Source organism: Carettochelys insculpta, chromosome 28 (assembly GCF_033958435.1).
Source record: "Carettochelys insculpta isolate YL-2023 chromosome 28, ASM3395843v1, whole genome shotgun sequence".
NCBI classification, from domain to species: Eukaryota; Metazoa; Chordata; order Testudines; family Carettochelyidae; genus Carettochelys; species Carettochelys insculpta.
In genome coordinates this window covers 42,300-66,541 of record NC_134164.1, presented here as the reverse complement: position 1 = coordinate 66,541, position 24,242 = coordinate 42,300, and the positions used below count along the sequence as shown (strand labels likewise).

General features: G+C 45.8%; 1 protein-coding gene across 1 annotated transcript; it reads right to left on the bottom strand.

Annotated features, from left to right (window-relative positions):
- Nucleotides 1-4,200: 4,200 nt before the first annotated feature.
- Nucleotides 4,201-23,625, bottom strand: LSM12 (LSM12 homolog). Its single transcript, XM_074978975.1, has 5 exons — nt 23,422-23,625; nt 20,446-20,579; nt 7,772-7,881; nt 6,592-6,718; nt 4,201-5,841 (listed from the first exon to the last, which is right to left on the bottom strand). The coding sequence occupies exons 1-5, from the start codon at nt 23,540-23,542 to the stop codon at nt 5,749-5,751; spliced, it is 585 nt and encodes a 194-aa protein (XP_074835076.1). The 5' UTR covers nt 23,543-23,625; the 3' UTR covers nt 4,201-5,748.
- Between the last annotated feature and the right edge of the window lie 617 nt (nt 23,626-24,242).

Here is a 24,242-nt window from a genome sequence, read left to right as displayed (position 1 = left end):
GGATGGATTAACTATAAACAAGGGTGGGAGGACACGCATCTACGCTACAGCCCTGCAGCTAGGCTGCCAGAGCATTAAGAGGAGTGGGACACAAGACAGGGTTTCTCCAGTGTTGCCAGACATCCCATGATCTGTGAGACAGTCCCATATTTACACAAAAATGTCCTGTTGGATATTTTTACGTAAGTAGAAGATGTGGGACTTATCAGGGTGGTTACCCACCCCTGGGAAGGACTGCCACAGCTAGGGCTCCTAGCAGGGCTCGTTGCCTGAGCTGGCTCCTAGCTGTGAGGCTAACAGGGACCTCTTCACCCCTGGCCGTGGTTCCTACAGCTGGGGCTGCCACCAAGGCTTGACATGTCCACCTAACCTTTTTCAAAATCTGGCACCCCTACTTTCTGCTAAGAACACCCATGGACTTGCTAGAAACAAACCTACCAGAACCCAGAGAGATCCGATCCATGACAGATGAGGCCATGTGCATCTTTCACCAAGCATTGGACCACCTGGGCGCGTGCTCTAGCTGACAAGATATTGCAGCTGCTGCACCCTCCCATCGCTCCTGCTGGGCAAGTCCATGACTGCCAGGCTGCTGGGTAAGAACACCAAAGTCAACATGAAGCCCATAAAAAGGTCTGGAGAGGCCAATACTCTAGGGTTGGCCTAAGAGGTGCCAGACAAGACGAGACATACAAAAGCCTTAGCTCTCAAAACGGAGTTGCAGCTGGCCCATATGCGGAACAGATTCAGGACATTATCTGGGCTGCAAAGCAAAGGTAGTATCTAGACCAGAGGTGGGCAAAAATTATGCCTGGGGGCCAGATTCAGCTCACCAAGCATTTTTCTCTGGCCTGTCCAGCCCGGCTGATCAGCTGACTTTGAATACTTACACCCAGCAGCATGTGTTCAGCTCCTCCTTTTGCCCCACATTTGTTCCAGCTGCAGCAGAGCTGCTCCGAGGATTCACTTCATAACTGTGCAGAGGAGAAGGAACTGGAGGAAAAAGGGTAGTGCTGAAGTCAGGGTGTTCCCCTGCACCCCATCTCTGCAGACCAGACATCAGGGAGAAGGAAACACAGAGCTGAGCTGCTTCATTCTGAAGCATGGATAAGTGACTCAGGAGTACACAGCAGGGGAGGAGGAGACAACAGAGCAGAACAAAATTCCCTTAAAGAGGCAGAAGGCACCAAAGACCATGGAGTGGCCCTTCTGCAAAAATTACCGCCCACCCTGGTCTAGGCCCAAATATATGGGACTGAGCAGTGTGGGATGGATTGCTTCATTATCTATTATGTTTATTTCCTATGGGGCACCTAGTGTTGGCCACACTTGGACAGGACACTGGGCAAGACGACTTTTGGTCTGATCCGGTGTGGTTATTTAGATCCTTGCAGGTGACAATTTGGTAAGTCAAACCCTTGATGCAGCTTGCTCAGATGCTTCCTGCCAAGCAGCCAACAATTCAAAGAGTCAGAGGCAGCAAGGACCCTATCCCTGCCACATTGCATGCAGGGGGATGAGATGTTCCTCTGTGCTCCCTGAGATGCACCAGCCATGCCCCAAGCATGCCCCTTCTTCTCCCTACTTGTCCCCATACAAGGGTTCATTGAAGCAGGGTGACAAGCTCAGGAGGGGGCTCTTAAGTCACTGCTGCTTGCAGAGCGCTTGGAGGTCCTGGCATAGAATGTGCCCGAGGGGAGTATTTCTGAACAGTTTCTCTCCAAAGCTTGGCTGTGCCACCTGTACTGCCTGGAATAGCAAGACCAAGGGCCTCCATCCAGTCCACAGAAGGGGCAAGACACCCCAGTGAAGGAAATTCTGAATTAGCCTTTCCCAAAGAAGTTTTTGCTGAACCCTCTGATCTCTCAGCAATTGGCTGAGGCCTGAAAGCATCCATTTACAATCCACATTAGTGCAACTGTGGCTGCTGTGTGCCACCTAAATCATTTTCTGAACCCTACCAAGGCTTGGCTTCAATATCTTGTGGCAATGAGTTCCATGGGTTAATATTCTGGCTCATATGCAGGGTGAAAGTACCTGTAAATTTGTTACAAGTACTGTCCTATCACAGCTCAGGTCCCTGTTAGCTCTTTAAATAGCTCTCCGATGGCTTTTGCTGCAGCTCAGCCAGCTCTTGCCAGATCTGTGCACACAGAGCACCCCTTTCATCTCTGCTCATATGGAGCCAAACAGTACCTATTGCTGCTATAGTCCATTTATCTTGAACACCCTTCTTGCAGTTACAGTTGTTTTTCCTCTGGCATGGGAAACTTAATTCCCCCGTACTCCGGCAGTGGGCAGCATGCACTGAGCACAGCTAGGGAGTGCACAGCTAGGAGCAGAAGACCCCCCTTGAAGAATGATTTTCACATTTAGGTGGCAGCCCCTCAGAAAGCAGCAAGCAGCCTTGCAGAGCACAAAGGAAACGCCTCACACATGCTGCAGGGCAGTTCTGATCCTTCCCAAGAGACAAACTTGTCAGGTGCTTTGGCCTTAGGGGACTTTACCACGCCCCCAACCCAGGCATTACTGATCACTGTAGCCAGAAAAGGCATGTGGCCCAGGAGCCCTGCATGATGGAAAAATCGAGACAGCAAAGCTGCCTTCAGCATGTGAATATAAGCACTGGAATGTAGGCTCGGGGCTACTTCAGCAAGCAGCCAGTGCTGGATGTGGGACTCCTCACCTCTGAACACATGGGAGAGGGACCCACCTCTCCCAGTTCTGATGTGTAGCTGTGGGTCCCATACTAGGTATTAGCTCCCTACCTGTTGCTCCTAGCACACGATGTAGTGGTCTGCACACATGAGTACAGTGCCTTCCAGATCTCAGCTTCCCACTGTGGTCCAAAGAAGGGAGTCAGCCTTGTTATGGGGCAAAGCCAGGAAGAGACTGGGGCCACAGTGATGCTTCAGACAGTGTCCTCGCACTGTGCAGCACTATCCCACCAGTGCAGGACAAGACAGGGAAGGCTGAAGCACTAGGCATTCCATCGTGAACTCAGCACATTCACTGTACTCCTTGGATGGAGGCAGTGCTGGTGCCTCATTGAAACTCTGCACTGTAATGGAACCCTTCCTTTTAGGCCATACAATGGAACAATTCCATGTGCTCCTTTGTTTGGAGAGAGCTGGAACAATGGAAAACCACCTAAGGATAAGTAAGGGCAGCAAATATGCCAAGCAGGGAGTGGATGCAGTTCTCTTCAGAGACCCAAAGGGGATGGATGAGACCAAGTCCAGACTGGTTGTGACCACCATGGCTTTCCAAGCATCTCCCCCACCAGCAAGAGCCTCTGCTCTAGAGCAAGAGGAGCATGAAGTGGCTTCCTGCCGATGAAGTATCTACTTGGCTGTAGGGAGCCCAGGGCAGTTAGCCAGCCAGGCTGACATGCTGCTCGGTCTCTACAGGACAAGACCCTGCCGGAGAAGGGGTGAAGCTCCAATAATTGGTTTGATAACAGGCCCAAAGCCCTTCACCTCAGGAGTGAACGTGATTAGCTGACAAAACTCCCACAGAGCCCTAGCTGGCCCGTGGCCTAGTGCAAGCTCGGGCAAGGTCTCCATTCAAAACCAACATCCTATAGAGCATTCTTCCCAGCACCCATAGCACAACTATGACGGGCCTGGTTAAGGGTTTGATGGACCCAGCAGCAGTTTTGCACTGGGCCCATCTGCTGTCTTTGGTCTGCAGCCTGCTGCTGTGCTACAAATAGTTTCTTGACAATGGTGTGGCCCTTATAGAGTCAAGGTGACTCTCTTCCTACATCTGTTGGGACAACAGCAAGTGGAGCCTGTCTCCATCACCTGCCTGAGACTGCACAAATGTGCCCATTCAGTGCAGTGTCAGGCCCCATGCCTCCTTACAGCAGGGGGGAGCCAGACACCGCAGCTCCCAAGGCATGACTGAAAGTCATCTTTGTGCTGGGGCTGGTCCATGCTGTCCCACTCATTTGAGGACATTGCTCAAGTCCTGTGCTTCAGAAGCCTAGAGCCCTCAGCACAGGCTGCCACAGGGAGCTTGCCTTTCTCATGGGGCAACAAGGCAAGGCAGCTAGTTGAAAGCAAGGGCAGTTCAGCCCACTGGGGGGAGGGGAAGGTGGCTGACCTGCATGCAGCTTGCCAAGACACCTGCCCCAGCTCACTGCCAAGCACCAGTGCTGCAAACAGAGAAACCCACCAACACAGACACTTTTGATGGTTAAAAAAATTTTGGGTTTTATTGTTTTGCTAAACAATACTAAAAAATTTATTTTTTAAAGGCAGGGCTTGAATTATTTAATTTTGATCCATTTATTTAAAAAAAAGGGGAAGGGGAAGATCATGGCAACAAAACAAAAAACACTGCTGTAGCTTCATCACACCCATGCCTAGCGCAGAAGAAAGTCAGTTTCACAGGCTCCCTGATTTGACTTGACCCAGAGCCTATGGCCAAATGGATCAACATACAAGTGCCAGCTGGGTTTGGTACAACACAGGGGGAAATCAGCCCCATGGCTCAAGACTTTTAGGGTTGGGCTGGACAGAGCATTAAAAGCCCTAGTGCTCTCTTAGCAAATGGAGCATAACTAGACTAGATCCCAATGCTCTCTGCATAGGCACTGGGACATATACAAACCATGTCACAGCTTGTAAGGGCCCCAGATGCACACGTCTGGAGCAGAAATGGGATCAAATACAAATAGGCTGCTATCCAAGTTCATTTGGATAATTTTAACCTTTAAAAAGACAGAAGCCTACACATGATCTAACACATGATATTTGGTTGCATGAGCCACTGCGATGCTAGACACACACACCACGTGTCCAGGTCTGCCAGCCTACTGAGGACAAGAGGCAGCTTTATGATACCATACTGCTGGAGGCATGGAGGAGTAAATTAGCAGCACCATTCTGTATTAGTCCTAGTGCCTGTGTCTTCCAAACTGGGCCAACCCATCTTTAGCACAGGACAGTAAAAGCACAGTCAGAAGAGGTTTATGATATAGGAAGCCCCACCACCTCCTGGGCTCCCAAATCCCCAGTCTTAATATTTTTGAATTCTCCAGAGTCACATGCAAAGCCACCAAACTCTGTCAGGGCTGATTAGGGGTGAGGAAAGTTATTTGATTTTTTGCCATGATCCCAGTGAAGAGAACTGCCAGAAGCAGAAAATATTTAAAGAACATTTTAATATATATATTCATATATATATATATATATTCATATATATATTCATATATGTTTAAAGATAAGAAAAATAAGACTAATTCAAGCCTTGCCCTGTGCAAACAAAATTAAAATAGGACCATGCCAGTTGCAGAAAGGTCCCAATTCAGTTAACACAGTCAGAATGTTATTTTTATTTTTATCAGGGTGTTTGGGGAGGGCAGATTCTCCTACGTCACAGAAAGGAGTGGACAATGAGGGAAGAATAGTGGACACCCCCATTCCAAAAATAAAAGGGTGAGGGTTTTGTAGGGTGTCGGGAGGGAAAATTCAAAAATAAAACTAACAAAGTCTGACTGTCCTAGAAGAAAACATGGCAGACAAAAAGAAAGATTGTTAGTCAAGTAATGGATGGTCTTTTAAATTACTCTTTTTTGTTTTAAAGTCTAAAGTTTGGAAGTGGTGAGGCTCCCCATTAAAGAGCCCCGGGAAAATAACGTATAACCCTGGCCCTCCCCCGCCCCAGCCTCCTTTGAAGAAATCAGGACATCTTCTGCTGGATCTTGGAAGAGCGCCGCCTGGTGACCGGATTCACCACAACTCAGGATGACAGGGTGGTTTCCTTCTGTGTTTGCTGTGCTTGTGAACCTTGCATCACCTTTTGGCTTTCCACATCTCTAAAATGTTTCTCTACCTGGCCAAGGGGAAAGAGAAAGGGAGACGGATCAACATTGCTGGGCTGTAACTGTACAATTTCACAATGTGCATGTGCGTGCATGCTTGTGCAAGCGGGGTGGCCAGGTTTCTTGGGGGCCATCAGATGGGAAGGGGACAGTACGTGTGCAAGAAAGTGGTTCATGGTGACCAGAAGCAATTATTGTGACTGTTATAGGCCTCACAAGACTACAATAGGGATTATGGGTGCATGCTGCATCTCCTCCAGCCCGGTAGATGGGGGATGACAATGGTTCAGCTGGATCATGCAGCTAGAAGTCAATAGCTGTATGTGTCCTACATGATGGTCTGCAAGGAGCAGACTGTCACAGGCAGTACAGAATGGCAAAGCGAAGACCCTTCCCCAGAGACAAAGAGAATGGTCCATGTGGCCAGGCTGCATTCCAGGAAGACCATAACTCACAAGTGGATAAAGCTTTAATATCAAACCTGTAAAGAAGAGAGGACAGCAGAGACCAAGCTTGTGAGTTCCTTGGCACCGTAGTGAGTGGTGCCACAAAAAATGGATAGAAGAGACCCCAGGTCCTATTAATGGACCATAATTAGGAGACATCTTTGAAAACCATTTCCTGCTTGACTGAAAGCCCCATGCAGCCAACAACTAGAATGCACCATTCCTTTTTGGGAGTAGACCGCATGGGAGCTGGGGAAAGGACACAATGGAGCCCTACGGGTACCTAACGTGGGATTCACTTTGTCCTCTACTTACTATTTTGCGTACATGACTCAGGGCACTTCCTTCCTTGCCTTTACAGTTTTCCACTTGGTATGGAGGAGCAATAATGACGTCTTCCATCACCACTATGTTCTTCTCTTGCCATTTACAGTCTTTAATACTGGGAGAGGCAGAAACAACGCAGGATTTTATTAATACCGGCATGCACTCACTGCCACCCACTACGACTGAGCAGCTCCCTCCCCATCTCACACAGATTTAGTTCCCTTTGCTGATGGTGGAAGCTTTGAAACCTGATCATCACAGACAGGCGTGAGCCGCTGCCCCACACTAATGAACCAGCCTTAGAGGTGTGATTAGGCCAGCAACCAATCCATCACTGAAGGTAGAGAGACAGCTCCTCTGGGGAAGAATTACGGGAAGCAGCATCCCGATAAGCGATCTGTCTACAGTCAGCGGCATACATCACTCAGAGCTGTTGTTGCTGAGTTACAGGGTCACCTCTCAGTTACAAGTCAGTCATTCTGCCAGGCAGAAGTACAAATCCTCCATGTGCTCTGAGACACTGCAGGTCTGATTACATTCAGAAACACTGGTGCTCTCCTTTGGACCTGTAACACTAAACCAGGCCTTGGGCTGGCACACCTGCTAATCAAAGCTCTTGCGCTACAGCACAGCTGCAAAATCGCTCGCAAAGCCTTAGGCTGCAGGCTGCCACTAGCCAGGGAGAGTGTTGAAATGGCACAGCTCCAAGGCATTAGCAGTTCCAGCTGTAGCTTGAGGTTGGGCCGAATTGAGACCTATGTCCCATGGGTCTATTTCCACCCACACTCCACAGTGCAGCAGTAAGTTGAGTTTCAGGGAGCCAAAGCATGGCCTAGAGGAGCAGCCTGCAGCTTGGCTAGACAGCCTGAATCAGATCAGCACCCAAGAAAGGCCAGACAGCACACACGGCAATGAGAGGGGGCAGCAACTGCGGACGTGGGCTCAGCCCATAAGCTCATTATGGCAGGGATGAGGAGCCTGGAGGCCCTATGCTAAATTGCAACTGTCAGTGAGAGAGTTTTCTCTGAATCCAGCCCAAGAAGAGTCACCCAGCCTGCTAAACAACACAGGCACAAGCGTGTACCGATGAGCTGATTTGGAAAAGCAGCAAGAAGGCGGAGAAAGCAGCAAAACTTCCCACACCAACCCACTCCAGAAGGCAACTTACGTCTTATGTATAGTCTGGAAAAGCTGCTGTCCCTCCAGAGAGACTCCAGCACTAATTGCGTATGCCTGGCTCAGCTTCTCTTCCTTCTCTGTCCGTGCTTTGTTGGCAAGCTGAATGGAGGGAAACAAAAGACCTGGAGCATTATTGATTTTTTTTACCACAAACAGCAGAGTCTCAAGTGGGAAAGATGTAGCAGCAAACAGAAATGAAGTCTGGCTGGCCTCTATTTGACAGAGACGAAGCCTGCCAGCAAAACTGTTAGCACAGAAGGCAACCAATTACAGAAATAAAATCTGTTACATGCCCTACTGAGGCAAACACAGGGGAAATTAAACTGAGCAAAAGCAGGGTTCCAGTATAAAGACTTCAAGACTATGCTAGTGCAAGAAACAATATAGTAGCCTAGAGCTCAGTCAGGCACTGAGTTTCTGAGTATAAAACTCAGCTAGTCCCTGCCCCAAAGAGCTTACAATCTGTCTCCTATCATACAGCTGTCATACCTAAAGCATCTGGCACTCCTACACTGATTCAGCTCCACTGCAAAAAGTTCTGACAATTGAAAGCAGAAGTATTCCTAATTGCATCACTTTCTATTTTACAGCTCAGAGTTTTCTGCTCCACCACTGCCACTGTAAAAATCCAGTCAGCTTCATGCAGGGAGCTATAAATGAGCTTCATGCAGCCTGACCTTAATTTATCTAAGGCAGGGGTGCGCAAAGTTGAGGTCAAACCCCTCAGGTGCAGCATGAAATTTCGTAAGTGGGGGGGAAGTGCAGTATGATCAGCTGCTGAGTCTCGGGCTCATCCATCTCATTGAAAATGTTGATATGTTACTGTTTTTATGTCTGTGTATTTACATTTATATTCCGATCAGTGATACTGATTTAAGTTTTTTTTTTTTTAAATAAATACACATAACCAAATTTTCTGTTGGTTCGGATTACTTTAGACAGGTTCAGGGCCTGCTAACTGCAGGGATGAAAAGTAGGGCTCAACATAAAAAGTCTGCTCACCCCGGATGTAAGAGTCCATCAGGTTTCAGACACTGCGCCACATGGGGGCTTGGTTCTTTACAGAGCCACAAGCATGCTGCTTCAACTGTTGCCTCAGTTGATGTTGCATCTGGCAAAGCGGGTCTTTGCCTACGAAAGCTTATGCTCCAAAATATCTGTTTGTCTATAAGGTGCCATAGGACTTCTCACTGTTGTTGCCTTAGTGGGGCATGGCCCTTTCTGTGTAGTGTTTGCACATTGCCTTGGGGGCCTGATCCAGGACTGTCTTTTTCTAGGCACTACAGCAACATACACAGGACAGGAACAGGAGGGACAGTTTTACTTGGCTACTCAGTGAGCCACACTGGGCTTTTTGTGGGGCAGGTGAGTAAAGCAAGTTATTTTCACTGCTAGTTGTAATGGTAAGAGCAAGAGGAGTTTTATTACCACAGTGCCCAGGATTGGGCATTATGCAGTGCTAAAATAAGAGACTCTTCCTCAAGGTGCTCACAGTCTAGTAGCATCTGTGCTGGAGAAAACCATTTTCATGATCATTTTGCAAGCCCAAATTATCAGCCAGGTAGCACAAGTGAAAGATCCCCAGACCCTGCCTGCTAACAGCATTTGGCACCTCAGAGGAGATGATCAACAAGCCACACCCAAAACCAATGATGAACAACCTAGGCTAGTGAGTGGACCACATGAGTGGCCCTTCCCTTGTGTGGGCGGCAAGACTGTCTCAATCAAGACAGTCTCCCTGGATAGGATAGTTTTGCTAACTGTACCTGCATACCTAGAATTTGCAGGATGTGCCAAATGAACCAAAGCAGCACTTTGAATGCAAAGGGAGCACATAGCTACCACAGTCAATTCTGCGTGCAATTAGCATGTACATCACCTCACATGTCCTTTCTTTAAGTTTGTGTTTCTTTAGTAATACTAGTAGTGAAACAACTATGAGGATTGAAACCAGTGGACTCATGGGCAACAGTAAACAGTGTCTTGTGGGCCCCACAGAACTCTGATGGGCTGTGGGTTGCCCACCGCTGCCCTAAACCATGATACAGATTCCTACAAGCTAGATATAGCTCACATGATGCAAGTCACAGAACAGTCAGACAGCAGCAGTTTGTTTGGTCAAGGCTGGGTCTGGACTAGAGACAAGACAGAGGTCTTGTATGCTGTTTTGATTGCACAGAAAAGTCTATTGTAAAAAGGCATACAATATTTGTTTGCTTCAGGTTCCACACTGGAAAATGCTCACGCTGTGTATGTTTCTCATAAATTAAAAATGCATCTCTGCACTTGATGTTTTAGATTATAGGTTAAATTAGTGTGATGGTATCAAAAAGCAGAGAATGCAACAGGCCCTTGCCCTTCTCATCCAAAGATCTTAATAACCATTATGTACCTCAGTTAAAAAAAGGTGAAAGGTAATATTTTTTTTAAAGGTAATATTCACAGCCACATCTATCCTGGAGTCCCCTGACAACACTAAGGCTTTACACTCACATTTTCCTATTTTGTGCTCCTTCATTACTGTGCAAAGTGCACAAAAGGAGGAGAAACAGATTGTATACAATGTGCTGTCAAATATATAGCAGCAATATATAGTCATCTCCTAATCTCAGAGTTGTGGTCACAGATGTAGTTTACTGGAGTTAGGAGAACTTGACTATGGTGATCTGGATCCCTGCATAGACACGTTCAAATAGCTATTTCAGTACAACTACTTCACACACAAACCCTTGCTCACTGAAGATGCTATTCAGAATAAGAGCAATTTTATTCCAGAATAGTTACTCCACTCAAAGCAGAGTAATTACTACAGTGCCCACGTAAGGGGAGTTTATCCCAGAGGAGATAAAGGTATACAAGAATATGTACAGCTTAATATTTTTTCCAGAATAATTATGTTGGTCAATTTCCAAAGGTGGACAAGGCCTTAATGCTTGTGAAGTACTTTCAGAAATGTAAACCATCAAGTATTTTCTGCACTCTGTTCAGAAGTGAGGGGAAGTCACAAATCAGGAATATCCTGCCTCCAATCAGGGCCATTCTATTTTAAAACAAAAACAAAAAAAGCCAGATTGATCTCTATGCTCAGGCTCTGTACCCCATCCGCAGTCAGAGGTGACTCTCACTCAGCAGGTGAAAGAGAAGGTTTATTAGTCCGCAGGGATACAGCATGGTACAGACATTAGTGCTGCACGCAGAAACAGTCAGTCCAATCCATTTTGGGGAGAGGCAACTCAGAAGCGGGCCCCGAGCCAGTGCCTTGGCTCCCCTTTGTCTCTCCCCCCAAGTCCCAGCTAACTGTTTTTCAACTCCCAGTTCCAATTCAAACTGGCCATGCCCCACCCCTCTCCTTTGCCCTGTTTGGAGGGGAACAAAGGTGTCACCTTCTGGCTCACCTGATGCTGCCTAGTGAAACTTAGGGAAATTGCAGTCAACTGTAGGGCAAACAGTAAACGCATACAATCTAACCAGGAGAAATCAAATCCCCATACCTCCCACTTTGTCACAGCCTGCAGCTCCTAAGTCAACCCTTGGGACCTAAACCAGAGCTTACTTTGCTGCAAGACATGCATTTCTTTTACAATAGCCAACTGCAGTCAGCTATCACTAACTCTAATACTAGGGTTGTGTAGTGCACTGGCATACCGTAAGGTCCTAGTCAGAGCTGCTGACTCTGAGAGATCTCTGCAGCAGTAGATGTCTGATCAAGAAGGTGCTCAAAAAGCTGCTGTGAAAAATATGGTCATGAGGGGTGTTTTAAGAAAAAAAAACAGCAATGCTATTTTAATCAGTTATGAAGAAAAACGTTGTTACACAAGGAAGTTTCCTTCCCTCTGCATCAAACTTCAGTTACCAGGTGCAGAGGAAATCTGCAGAGCACAAAGCATCCTAGGGCTTGAATGAGTCCCTTTATCAGGGCCAACTAACCAGTGAACTGTGATTCTTACATCTGTAGAACCCTATGCAGATACAAAACATCTGTATCTGCATTCACATTGCTATCGACAAAAATGAGCCATGGATAACTACACTGCCATACACAGACATTGATATCTACAGATTTGCAGGACTCTAGACTAATCTGTAAAGCGTGCTGTATGTAGCACAAGAACAAATGATAAAGCAAGCCAACAACCCATATGAGAGGGATCTATCCCCAACTAAGTGAATGGGGATGACAGGAGGAAGTTAAACTGTCAGCAGAATGCAGATTCTTCTTTGCCATAAATGAGAACGCATTTCCTGCCAGCGGATTCCTAAAAAGCATTTTCTATAGATAAAACAGCACATCTCTACAGTGAAGCCTTCCCAAATACTCACTACGCATTCCAAAGAAAATCACCAATAGCTAGAAATGGCAGATTTCACACAGATATGAGATACAGTATCAAGATTCTCTCCCCCTCATCTCACCTACAGGGGAAAAAAGCTGGGCAAAAAAAAAAACCACCACACACCACACCACACAACTGGTTGTGTCTCATTTCAGTGCTTAGATCAATGAATTTCACAGGGACATTGTTTTCATTCCTTCTCATGGGCCCTAAAGACTTTTACCAATCAACTGTGATGCTGCAATACTATACCAAAAAGGGGATGGAGGGAATCCCTCTTGGCCAAACAAGTGCTGATTTATAGTTTAGTTAAAGATCCCTTTGAATACTAATCTAATTTGGTAGCTTGATTACAAGACTCATTCCAGCACTTTACATATAGCTGGCAGGGACAGCTCAGTGGTTTGAGCATTGGCCTGCTAAACCTAGAGTTGTGAGGTCAATCCTTGAGGGGGCCATTTAGGGATCTGGGGCAAAATACATTTTTTAAATGTATTTTAAATGGTCCTGCCAACAGGGCAGGGGACTGGACTCAATGACCTCCCAAGGTCCTTTCCAGCTCTATGAGTTGTGTATCTCCATATGTATTTATTTATATTTAGGGATGAGCAAACTTCTTACATCAGGCCCCATTTTTCATCCTTAAAATTAGCAGGATCTTCCCTGCACCTATCTAATGTAATCCCAACCGACAGAAATTTCCATTATGTTCATATGAAAAAAGCCCCTTTCAGCACATGTAAGAAAATAAGTTAGGAACGTAAAAACTGTATTAAGCAGAATATAAATGTGAATACACATACCTAAAAACAGTAACATATTTCAACATTTCTAATACGATGGATAAGCCTGAGACCCAGCAGCTGATCATGCTTCACCCCCATTACAAAATTTTATGTCTGCTCTAGAGGCAGTCCACCTCCCACTTTGCACACCACTGATTTACATGGCAGTTTACAGAGGACCAGACTTAACATTTAGCAAAAGAAGCCTCTGCAATGTGAAATGGATGCTCAGATAGGTTCTTTGTCCATTTGGAGTCTGACTTAGCTCAAAGCTGTGGCTACACTGGATAAACGTTGCCTGTGCCAATGGCTTGGCATGTAAGAGCACACATAAGAGAAACAAAATTAAGCAGTCAAATCCAGTGTTTAACCAATTAAACAGGATTTTACACCCCTATCCTAGGCAGCAGCCCACAGCGTCAGACAAAAATGGCCAGTTCCACATACCGCCAGACTGATTCAAAGCACAGCACATCTAAGACTTGCAGACAACATCCAAAGAATGCTTAAGGGCTTCCTCACTTTTAAACAGCCCTTTAGTCCACCTATATATAAGGAGGGATCAAGAGGAAAACATTAGGATGCCAGGCCTTTGAGCATCTGACCAGAGCACTGTAGTCAGTCACCTGTAAAAGAATAATGAGAAGTCCTGTGGCACCTTATAGACTAAGATTTTTTGGAGCATAAGCTTTCGTGGGCAAATACCCACTTCGTCAGCTGCCTGCGTCTTTGCCATGAAAGCTTATGCTCCAAAAAAATCTGTTAGTCTATAAGGTCCCACAAGAATTCTCATTTCTGTGGATACAGACTAACACAGCTACTCCTCCGATACTTGCAAAAGAACGAAGCCCAGACCAACACACTCACATTTACTTGAGTTCGTTAGCCCTACATATCAAGCTCCTAATCTAAGGGGTCCTTACAGCACAAGCACAAAAAGCATCATAGGATGTGTTCCATTATTCATCGTTGCTAGCTGTCAGAGGAAAAAAAAACAAAAGTTAACTGCACGCACAGCTTCCAATCCAACTCTGCAGTTCCAGCTCCCCAAGTCACCAAAGGACCTCTGAAATTGTTAGTGGGAGCTTATTAACAGATACAGAGCTATTGCACAAGGTGTATAGCTCAATGAATGAATGAATGACTCACTTCCCTAACATATTCACATATGCATGAGTGATGCAATATGCACAAGACTCAAAGAAAGCCACTGAGTTCCTTAGTCACATTCCTCCTTCCCCTGAGACTCCTCCAGCTACAGTAACTAAATGGCAACTAAGTCAATTAGACAAATAGAGCTGTTGCTACTGGCTCTCAAGAGAAGCCCTGCGGGTTCAAAACTAGGTATGTCAATGGTTAACCAGTAAGATTCACCATAAAAGGGATGAGGCTTACTAGTCAGGATTAACTGGTGCAGGAGTGGAGAAACAACCCCAACCGCTGACAGCAGGAGCATGCCAGAGCAGCCCTGGTTCACAGATGCCCAAGGAGAGCTGCTGGCCCGGTTTAAATGTGTTAACCATTTGAACATAACAACATTTAACTGGTTAGCTAATTAAATGTGATTTTACATCCCTATTCAGAACCGTATAAATGCATGGTATGACATCTCAGTGCACATGCAGAACAAGATCCCACTAGAAAGGGCTTCATTATAAGCCAGCAGTTCAGTTACAACTGGCACAGTAGATACTAATCTCTAGCTAGCCTATTGCTGAAGTGGACTGAGTTGTGTACAGCAGTGTGTCAAGTCCCAGGCGCACTGTGCACCACCCCTGTAGCAACCTCTCTAGAGAGCTATGGAGTCAGGAAAAAGGATTCTAAAGGCATATGAAGGTTACTGGCTCTAAGCCTGATCACAGTAACAAGAGATTGACATGCTCATCTCTTCCCCCTCCCCTGTCCACCCATCATCTATTTTGAAGGCTCCCCTCAAACTCGTTTAGGCTAGAGCCACACTACATTGGAATATCAACCTGCGGAGGGTCAATCTTTCAGGGTTTTATTTTGCATGTGCATGAAGTGATGCTTCCAAGGGTCGATGTCGACCCCTGTACTCCTTGTGAAAAGCTAAGAATAAGGAAGGTCGACAGGAGAAACACTCCCCATGACTTTCCTCCACATGGACAGACATGGAAGTTGACTCCAGATAAATCAATTTTAGCTACCCAATTGATGTAGGTAAAACTGCATATTGGCGATTGACTTCTATGTCTAGCACAGACGTAGCCTTAGTTGCTGGTGGAAACATTACATCCAATCAGTCTCCATCTGGCCCCTGCACAGGACATTTGTTGCTACCCTCAAGTTTTACCTCATCCTTTCATTACAGTTCTAGCTCCTTAAACTCGTTCTTTGAGCCTTCCTCTTTCCAAGCAGGCTGACAGCCCCTGGTTTGAACACCAGCTCGGGTCTGCAACCTGTGGCTCCAAAATCATATGCGGCTTTTTAGAGATTTCTGTGAGGCTAATGAGGCTATAACTGCAAAGTTTTTTTTTTTAAAAGAAAAGAAGAAAGAAGAGAAACCCCTCCTGATTATTTTTTATAAACTGTGACCGTCTAAAAGCCCAAAATTGAACAACTCATATCTAAATAGCAAATTATGTGATCTCTAAATGTTGGATAACTCTCCCTAGCATCCTCCAGAGAGAGGGAGGGAGAGAGAGAAGGTTCAGTAGTGAAAGTCAGGAAGACAGTGATACAAACATACACATAAAATGTGAGGAAATAGAATATGTAAGAAGTTTGTGAATGTCCTGCAGTAAACAAGTATTGCATTACAAATCACTATGTGCACGGTTCTTAATATAGGGGTTATAATAAATAACATCAAATCATACTTTAAGGACTGTCTTGTAGTCACATGGATTGCAGCTCTTGAATTACTGAGGTTTTTTTTTTTTTTTTTTTTTTTTTTTTTTACCAAATTGGAAAAATGGCTCTTCTTGCTATTTTGGTTGCTGACCCTTTCAACAGGTAAATTACCACTAAATTCATAGAATCATAGAACACTAGGACTGGAAGGGACCTCGAGAGGCCATCGAGTCCAGCCCCCTGCCCCAATGGCAGGATCAAGTACTGTCTAATCCATTCCTGACAGACATCTATCTAACCTGTTCTTAAATATCTCCAGCGATGGAGATTCCACAACCTCCCTTGGCAATTTATTCCACTGTTCGACCACCCTGACAGTTAGGAACTTTTTCCTAATATCCAACCTAAACCTCCCTTGCTGCAGTTTAAGTCCATTGCCTCTTGTTCTATCCTCAGAGGCCAAGAAGAACAAGTTTTCTCCCTCCTCCTTATGACTCCCTTTTAGATACCTGAAAACCGCTATCATGTCTCCCCTCAATCTTCTCTTTTCCAAACTAAACAAGCCCAATTCTTTCAACCTTTTTTCATAGGTCACGTTCTCTAGACCTTTAATCATTCTTGTCGCCCTTCTCTGGACTCTCTCTAGTTTCTCTAGATCTTTTTTGAACTGTGGTGCCCAGAACTGGACACAATTAGTCAAAGGGTGACATTTGCATCGGGGTAATAATGTTTTGCTTCACAGCTCTCTCTTCTCCCTTGCCACTGATCCCAAGGTCATAGATTTAAGAGTCCTCAATTCAGATCCTTTCCATAACGTCTCCCCATTTTTTTCCATCACTGCAACCACAAGAACTGTCCTAGTTCGGCCATATCTTGATCATACATAGTTACAATCTCAATTCTTGGTAATTTCCTTTTATAATCTTTTACATTCTGTGGGCATTAAATATGATAACGAGACTTTCAGTGCAGGAAACATGAGCATATGATACACTCTGCTTCCTGCCTTTCAGTAGCTTATCTATTTACCAACTCTATTGAGAAGCATTCCCTCTTGATTTAAGGTTTTTTCACTCCACCTTCCCAGCCTGCTCATCTCAGCTCCCCTGCCCAGAGCACAAGCGAGAGCTCAGCTGTATCCACAATTTCTTCTCCAAGCTACCTCAGAAGTCCACCTGAAACAGATATTTCAATACCCATTCTCCTCTCCCTCATCCTTCCATTCACATTTAGGACAAGTATATATGGATGCTCACTTTACTGTGTTATATGGCAGCTCTCACCCTATATTTATCTTCTTACATCATTCCTCCTTTTCCTATATGAAATCTATATTCAGTTAATATTTCCTTCTCACACTACAACTAGCTGTTTGTATTATTATCCAGTCCTGAAGCATACAAACAAACACAGCAGCATTTGGAAGAGTTTTGTAACTTTAAAGGTATGAAATGTTGCAGTTGTCTCCATAGCAAAGATCTTTATTTTTTAATTATGAGAATACAGACAGAGTTTTGGCAGTCTCAAGTGTCCAATGGAAACACAATTTGATTTGGGTTTCTTCCACATAAGAATATCTGTAGTTATTCTGCTAGCAGGAATGTTTTAGCCAAGTATCCTCATTAAATAATTTTGTTAACACACTTTAAATGTGTTATGCAGTGATTTCCCGCCATACCCAAGTAAGGACCATTACAGTCAACAAGCAGCATTTATAGTTATGGGAGTTGATGCAACTACAAAGCGTAATTACATCTCTACTGTAATTGGGCCATTTCATGCTTTTGTCAACATGATAATCCATCAATAAGCAAAAGGAAGTTTACATAAGCCACAGTAGTTCCTAGGCAACCTGCCATGTTACTTTACTGTGGATGATTTACATAGTGCAGGGCTGATGCTATGAGAGGATTCCACCCATCACAAATACCATCCTATCTGCTCAAAACTATTCCCATTTGGGTCAGAGACTTTTTAAAAAAAAAAAAAAAAAAAAAAGTCCTTAAAAATAGCAGTCATGTCCTGCTTCAGATCACTTCTCAACTGCATTTCCTGTCCTGCTTTTGGGTTTGGCTTTGTATCTTGAAACTCCCAAATCTCTACTATTTTGACCACATGCCTTCTGATTTTAGCTCACTAAAATGCTCACCCCAAAAGTTTTGCTGAGGTGACTCAGCCCTGCCAGCCACTGCATCCATTCCCTCCCACACCCAGATCACACTGAAATGCAGCTGGATGATGTATCTGTCTACCATGCAGTTACTGGCTAAAACTCCTCTTCAACACTCTAGTGTGGCATTAGAAGACAGCACTTATTAAGTCAAACTCTAACCTTCGCCTTTCCTGTATCACCTTCTTTCCCTAACACAGTTAGTGGTGGCATTTAGCACAAGGCATCCAACTTATTTAACAGCACAAAATAATTTCCCTTTCAGGTTCTCAGACAGTATCTCAGGAAAAAAACAGAAAAACTATTTTAGAGAAGTAACATTAAGGGTACACAGAGACCCTTTGGATCCAAAACTGACCATTCCATGACTTTCAAGGCTTCTGTACCCTCTCATGCTAGGAACTCTGACCTACTCAAGAAAGCAGGAAACCTGATGTATTGGAATCCATTGGAGAGTCATTAAAGCAAGGGCTCACAGTAAATGTGTGCTGGAAATGTGATTGCTAAAGTGTTACTGCACCTGTAGTCACTCCTATCCATTAGTATCACCACCAAAATGGGAAACAAATACAAGCTGTTTTGACCTGTGATTTTGCAGTGAATAATGTCAGTTCTTGAATACAGTCCCCGCCAAAGAAAACCTGAGTGCTGCAGGTAGCAGTATGAGGAGACTTGGCTGATGACATGATCTGCCAACAATTAATTCCCAACCACATATGAGACCTGCAAGGGGACAGCACCATCAAGCAAGTTATTTTTCAACTGAGGTATCCTGACCACTTGTGACGACTTAAGAGCATGTTGCACTTTATACAAAAAAGACTGAGCTCATGTATCTGACAAAGCGAGTCGCATCTCATGAAAGCTTAAGCCATATTAAAACTGTTAGTCTTTAATATGCCACCGGACTCCTTGTTGTTCAAAGACTGAGTGTTAACTTTGGTGTCCTGGCTAAGTTCCAGCTCAGGTGATCAGAATCCACCCACCTAGATTTCCTGTCCCATGTCTAAGTGCAAAGTTAGTTTTCACTTCCTTCAATGTTGCCAGGAAAACACTATCATGGATATACCAAGGCTTCAGCAGGACACAGAAAGATCTACACAGCTGCAGAAGGGAAGGTGGGAAGAAAACTGTAAAAGAATTTGATAGACAATGAGGTACTGAACACAGGAAGTCTTCAGTCACTGCCCCTTCACACCATTAATATTCAAAGTTGCCCTTGTGCCTGTATTAGGCCTCATCCCCAATGCACACGCAGCTGCATGGATGGTTGTCGTCACAGGTACAGATGCTCAGGGAGACAGAGCCCATACAGCAATGAGAAAACCACTTCTGTTGCTATAGCAATAATCTACACTACAGCTGCACAGTTGGAATGGTCTACAGTCAGTTAGAGGGCCTAAGTACAGAGCTACAGCTATGTCACTGTGGTGCCCCTAACACAGACATATCCAAATCATAGGTCAATGTACTCTATAAGCCTTTGACTCCAGCCACAACACAATAAAGCCTTGAACAGCTGGGTCTTCTGGTGGCCTCAAATTGCACCTAGAACACTTTAAATGCCAAGGCTGTAGCATCCTGCAGGATGGTTAAGCCATAGAGACAGTCTACAGGACAAGGCCATGCTAAAATGCTAACCCAAAAACACAATGGATTTTCACAAGCCAAAAATATGTACATATAGACAGTACTCCTGGCCAGGTCTGCCGACAGGGGAAAGGGAGGGGCAACAAAGGGAGCACTTGCACCGGGGGTCTGGAGCTTAAGCAGCAGACAGAGCTCCAGCCCCCTTTGAAATGTTGCGGCAGCACTGCTCTGCGTGGCTCTGAGGGAGGGAAGGGAGACCAGCAGCCAAGAGCTGACTGCCCTAGGCCCTGCCACTTCCGGGGGCTTGGAGCCCAGCTCTCCTTCTACCTTGTCCCAGGACCCACCGTGGCCGTCAGTCCCTCTATTCATGGCAGACTACTGTCCAACAACCCTGGTAAAAAATCATGAATGAACTGGCTGAACAGCAAGTTGGACCCAAGACTTATGAAATGATAACAGTTTTTAGTTTCCTTGTAAACCATACTAAACAGAAAAACAACAGATAGTACATTCCTCCTCTAACCCCATTCAGCCACATATGGGCCACACATATAGCTAACTAAATATGGACATGAGATTCTAGATCATCACATTTTCATCTGCGCAATGAGGAGCTCGTCTGCCCATGGACTAATCACCTTGGAAGACCACACCCCACATGCTCTACTTTAGGCCTCAATGATGACCACTAAGTATTAAGATAACCAAAGAGAACATTTCTATAAATTTGTATGTACATTTAAGTGCTTCACAGCATATGGAGAGCCATAATAGAATAATGCACATGAATATTCCAATTTCATAAAAGCCATATCAACTAAGCAAAGCTCATACAAAGTAGAATATTTTAACAGTAAGAAATGCAACTGATTTACAATAGAAGCAACAGTGCATTCACATCTTCCTGTTAATCAAATCACGTATAAATCAATAAGTATACAAAGGATAGAGGAAGATAATGGGTCCTTACCTTGCTAACATTGAGTGACGCTAAAGGAGGAGGCGTTTCTGTGCGGTCATTAATTATTTCCACTTCTGAAACGTACTGTAAGTTTACAAGCAGGATATCTGCATGGTTGGGCTTTCCACTGGAAGAGGGACATTCTGGAGGAAAACAGCATTAAGGAAAACAAATCCAGGTAGACACACTTTACAAGTCTAAAGAGATCACTGTGGAAGAAGGCTATTTGATGGTGTTTAGGGAAGTCAATAGAAGTGTTAGATTTTGCAGAAGGTAAATTCTTCCACCACACTAAACCCTATATAACAATGATTATTCAGCAATACCAACCAGAAACACTGTCAACAACTATTTAAACTCAACTGCTGGTATCAGGGTTTCCCTGACCACGGCACAGAATCTCTCTTGCTAATAACTACACTGTAGTAAACGTAAGATGCTGCAAGATCTACAGCAGGGGTGCCCAATATGTTTGCCATTTGGCACATGTGGCAAATAGGACACTGTGCTGTGGCGAATACCGTTCATGATCTGCAAGTGGCTCTAGGAATCTTTAAATGTGACTGCTCCTGAGAACCGCATGTGGGGAGTGCCATGCACCCAGTGCTTGGTGGCAGAAGCGTGTGGTGGCCCCAGCAATAGCTCCAGCAGCTCTGATGAGTCACAAGCATTGAATTAGAACAGGGGTGCTGGGAGTGCCTGGCTCAGGGAAAGAGAGAGGGCATTTATTTAAAGCACGGTAGGAAAGAGTGGGAGGGGGGAGAGAGAGAGAGAGAGAGAGGTGATGTGGCAAATATGGAAAGATGACAACCACATGATCTTTGAATTTCTATTGGTCACCGCTAATCTACAGCATGCCTTTCACAGGTACATACAACCTTGCCCGTTCTAGCCAAGAAAGCTTAGAGGGGCTCCTGTCATGGTTTCAACTGTGATGGGGACAAGGCTTTGCTGATCAGCACAGATATCGGTCAATAAACCTTTGACTGTCAACATGGAAAAACTGAGCAAAATAAGCCATTGCCAAATAAGCTATTGTAGAATACTTATCTGTGTGAGCACTCATTCTGGAATAAATGTGCACATGGATAGCTACTACACAATAGTGATTGCACTTTAATTTCTTGCCCCATTTTATTCCAGAATTACTTCCCTATATAGACAAACCTTAAGAGACAAACTGGTTCAAGAACATTCCCTTATTGTAGATGCAACTTGAACACAAGTTACTTAATTTTTTTCACCTACATAGCACTTGGGTAACAAGCTCTAAAGATTTATGGACTTTCCCATTCATAATCCGGTTTTAGATAAGAGACTTTACATATATTTGAGGTAGTCTGACATGTCTAGAATGACATAAAAGTGAATATTAGACACCAGCTTACTACCCCCAGAAAACCTTTATAGAACTGACATTAATTCCTGTACGATCTGTTTCTGATGAAGAGGGATAGTTAGTCCTCCTCTCCTTCATCTGTCTGCTAGAGAAAACAGAAAAGAACATATCTAGTTGAGCAAGAGATGGCGGGTTTATTGCACTGCAGACTGCATTAGACATACAGCTCCGCACACTGCTTCTGCATTCCTAAGAGAGGGAGACTGGCCTCATCCATACATATAGGACACACCCACAGCTTAAAAGAAGTGAACAATCAGAGCTCCCTCCCACCATACTAATAAATAGCACAGCTGACGAGAAAACTACCTGCAGAAACTCATATAAAAAAAAAATGGAGAAACTTAGGGGAGAAGAGGAGAGAAAACTGGGAAGAGTACATCACTCCTCAGAACACTATGTCCAGACCACATCATTTTCTCCAGAAAGGGATGGAAACCTGGCCCGTAATTGAGACCAGGTAACTCCACTTGTCAGCCTCCCTTTGCTGTTAAGATCCATTCTCATCAAACGCACACAGCACTGTCCCCTCCTTAAAGCCAGGGAAGAAGGAACCATTTTAACATCCCACTAAGCAACCTACTAAGATTGCCTCCTCTTCCTTTTGAAGGATTCAATGCAGTAGTCCCAAGACTGTCCTGACATTGTGGTACTCAGGGATAGGGAAGCTGAAGACAACTCACACTTTGAGATGCATTTCTCTCACAGACTTGAGGAGCTTGAACACACTGACCTCTGGAGCATCCTGCACTGCCTTTTCTGAGCATGTGCTGGGAGGCCTGCATGGCCTGTTCTAGGCTAAATTTTTAAGTGTGCCCAGAGATTGAATGATGGGAGCGCACGTATTGCTAATGCCTTCATTTCTGGCTTCTGCCTCCAAATAGCCAGCAGTGGGACACGCCTAGAAGCAAGCACTTATCACTTTCCCCAAGCAGTCCACCCAGAGCATCTCCTCTTGACCTTAGATTCCCCCATACACACAAACACGTGTCCCAGGGCAAGATCAGACTTACTCTACCTCATCCAGAAGCTCAATTTTCCATTCCACCACTCCAGGCTCCTTTCTCTCTCCCACTACACTCCACCGGATAGAGACTGGGCACTCCCCGCCCCCAACACATCCCCACGCTAAGTCAGACACCCCGCAAACGCTGCTCTCCCCGCTCCGCCCGACAATGCCCAGGATCCATCTGAGCTCCAACCCTCTCCGCGAAACCCATCTCGGCCCGTTCCCAGCCTCCAGTGATCCGCACCCCAGGAGGCGCTGGGCTCCCAGGCTCCCTGTTGACTGGACACCGAGCGCCCCCACCTCGACCCGCAGTCCACGGGCTATAAACCCTGAGCACTGAAAGGCGCCTGGGCCCGCAGCCCCGGCTTAGCTAGGCCTCTCCCGGCTCCCCCCGGCCCGGGTCTCTCCTCTCCCGCGCCTCCCGGCTTCCCCAAGGCCGCTCCCCCGAGACAACTAACTCTGACCTCTTCCGACCCCGCTCTTCCAGGCTCTCCCCGCCCAGTCCCTTCGGCCGGCCCCGGCTCTCTCCCAGCCCGGTCCTCCCCTTCCCCGGCGCAACGCAGCCCATTTCGGATACTGAGCGCCAGCATCTTGCTAGGGTAGTCGAAGGCCACCACTTCGCCCTGCAGCCGCTGCTCCTGGCACGTCCGGCACGATACCTGGCTGCCGACACTGAAGTACTCGCCCGGGGCCGCCATCTTGTCTCAGCAACGGCGGCCGCGGCTCGGCTCAGCCACCAGCCAGCCTCAGAGAGCCCCACGCCAGTTACGGGGGGCGGAGCCAAAGCAGGGAAAGGAGGGACTGCGGCGTCTGGCGTCACGACGCAAGGAGGCAGGGTCGGGGATAGGCGGAGGGAAGGCGGGGCCTGAGAAATGGTAGGTGCGGAGAGGGGCAGGCAGCCGAGCGAGGTGGAAATGTGACGATCCGTGGATGGGCGTGGTTAGGAGTGGCCCATGCGGGCAGAGGGGGCGTGGCCAGCCATGCCTGGTGGGGTTGTCGTGTAGCTCAGAGGATGTAGCAGTTTCAAAACCTGTATAAGCCACACAACTATGTGTGGTTCACTGTCCCATGTAAAAGCACCTAGACTACTTCACAGAAGAGAAGCAGTGTACTCTATAGTGTACTCAGAGCCAGCTGGCCGTTAGCTCAAGCTGTAGGGGCACACGTGCAGAGGTCCGGGGTTCGAGTATGTGAGCAGCTATATGTGTACATGCACACCCTCACCTCTCTAACTCAAAATAACGTGCAATACAATTATTCTCAGATAACATTTCAAATTTGATACTGTCCGGATGGCACCAAAGTTCAAAATAAGAGTTATTTTGAAGTTTCCACTACCCCTCATACTACAAGGGGCAGCAGAACCAGAAAACTATGCTCAAAATAGCACTGCTATTT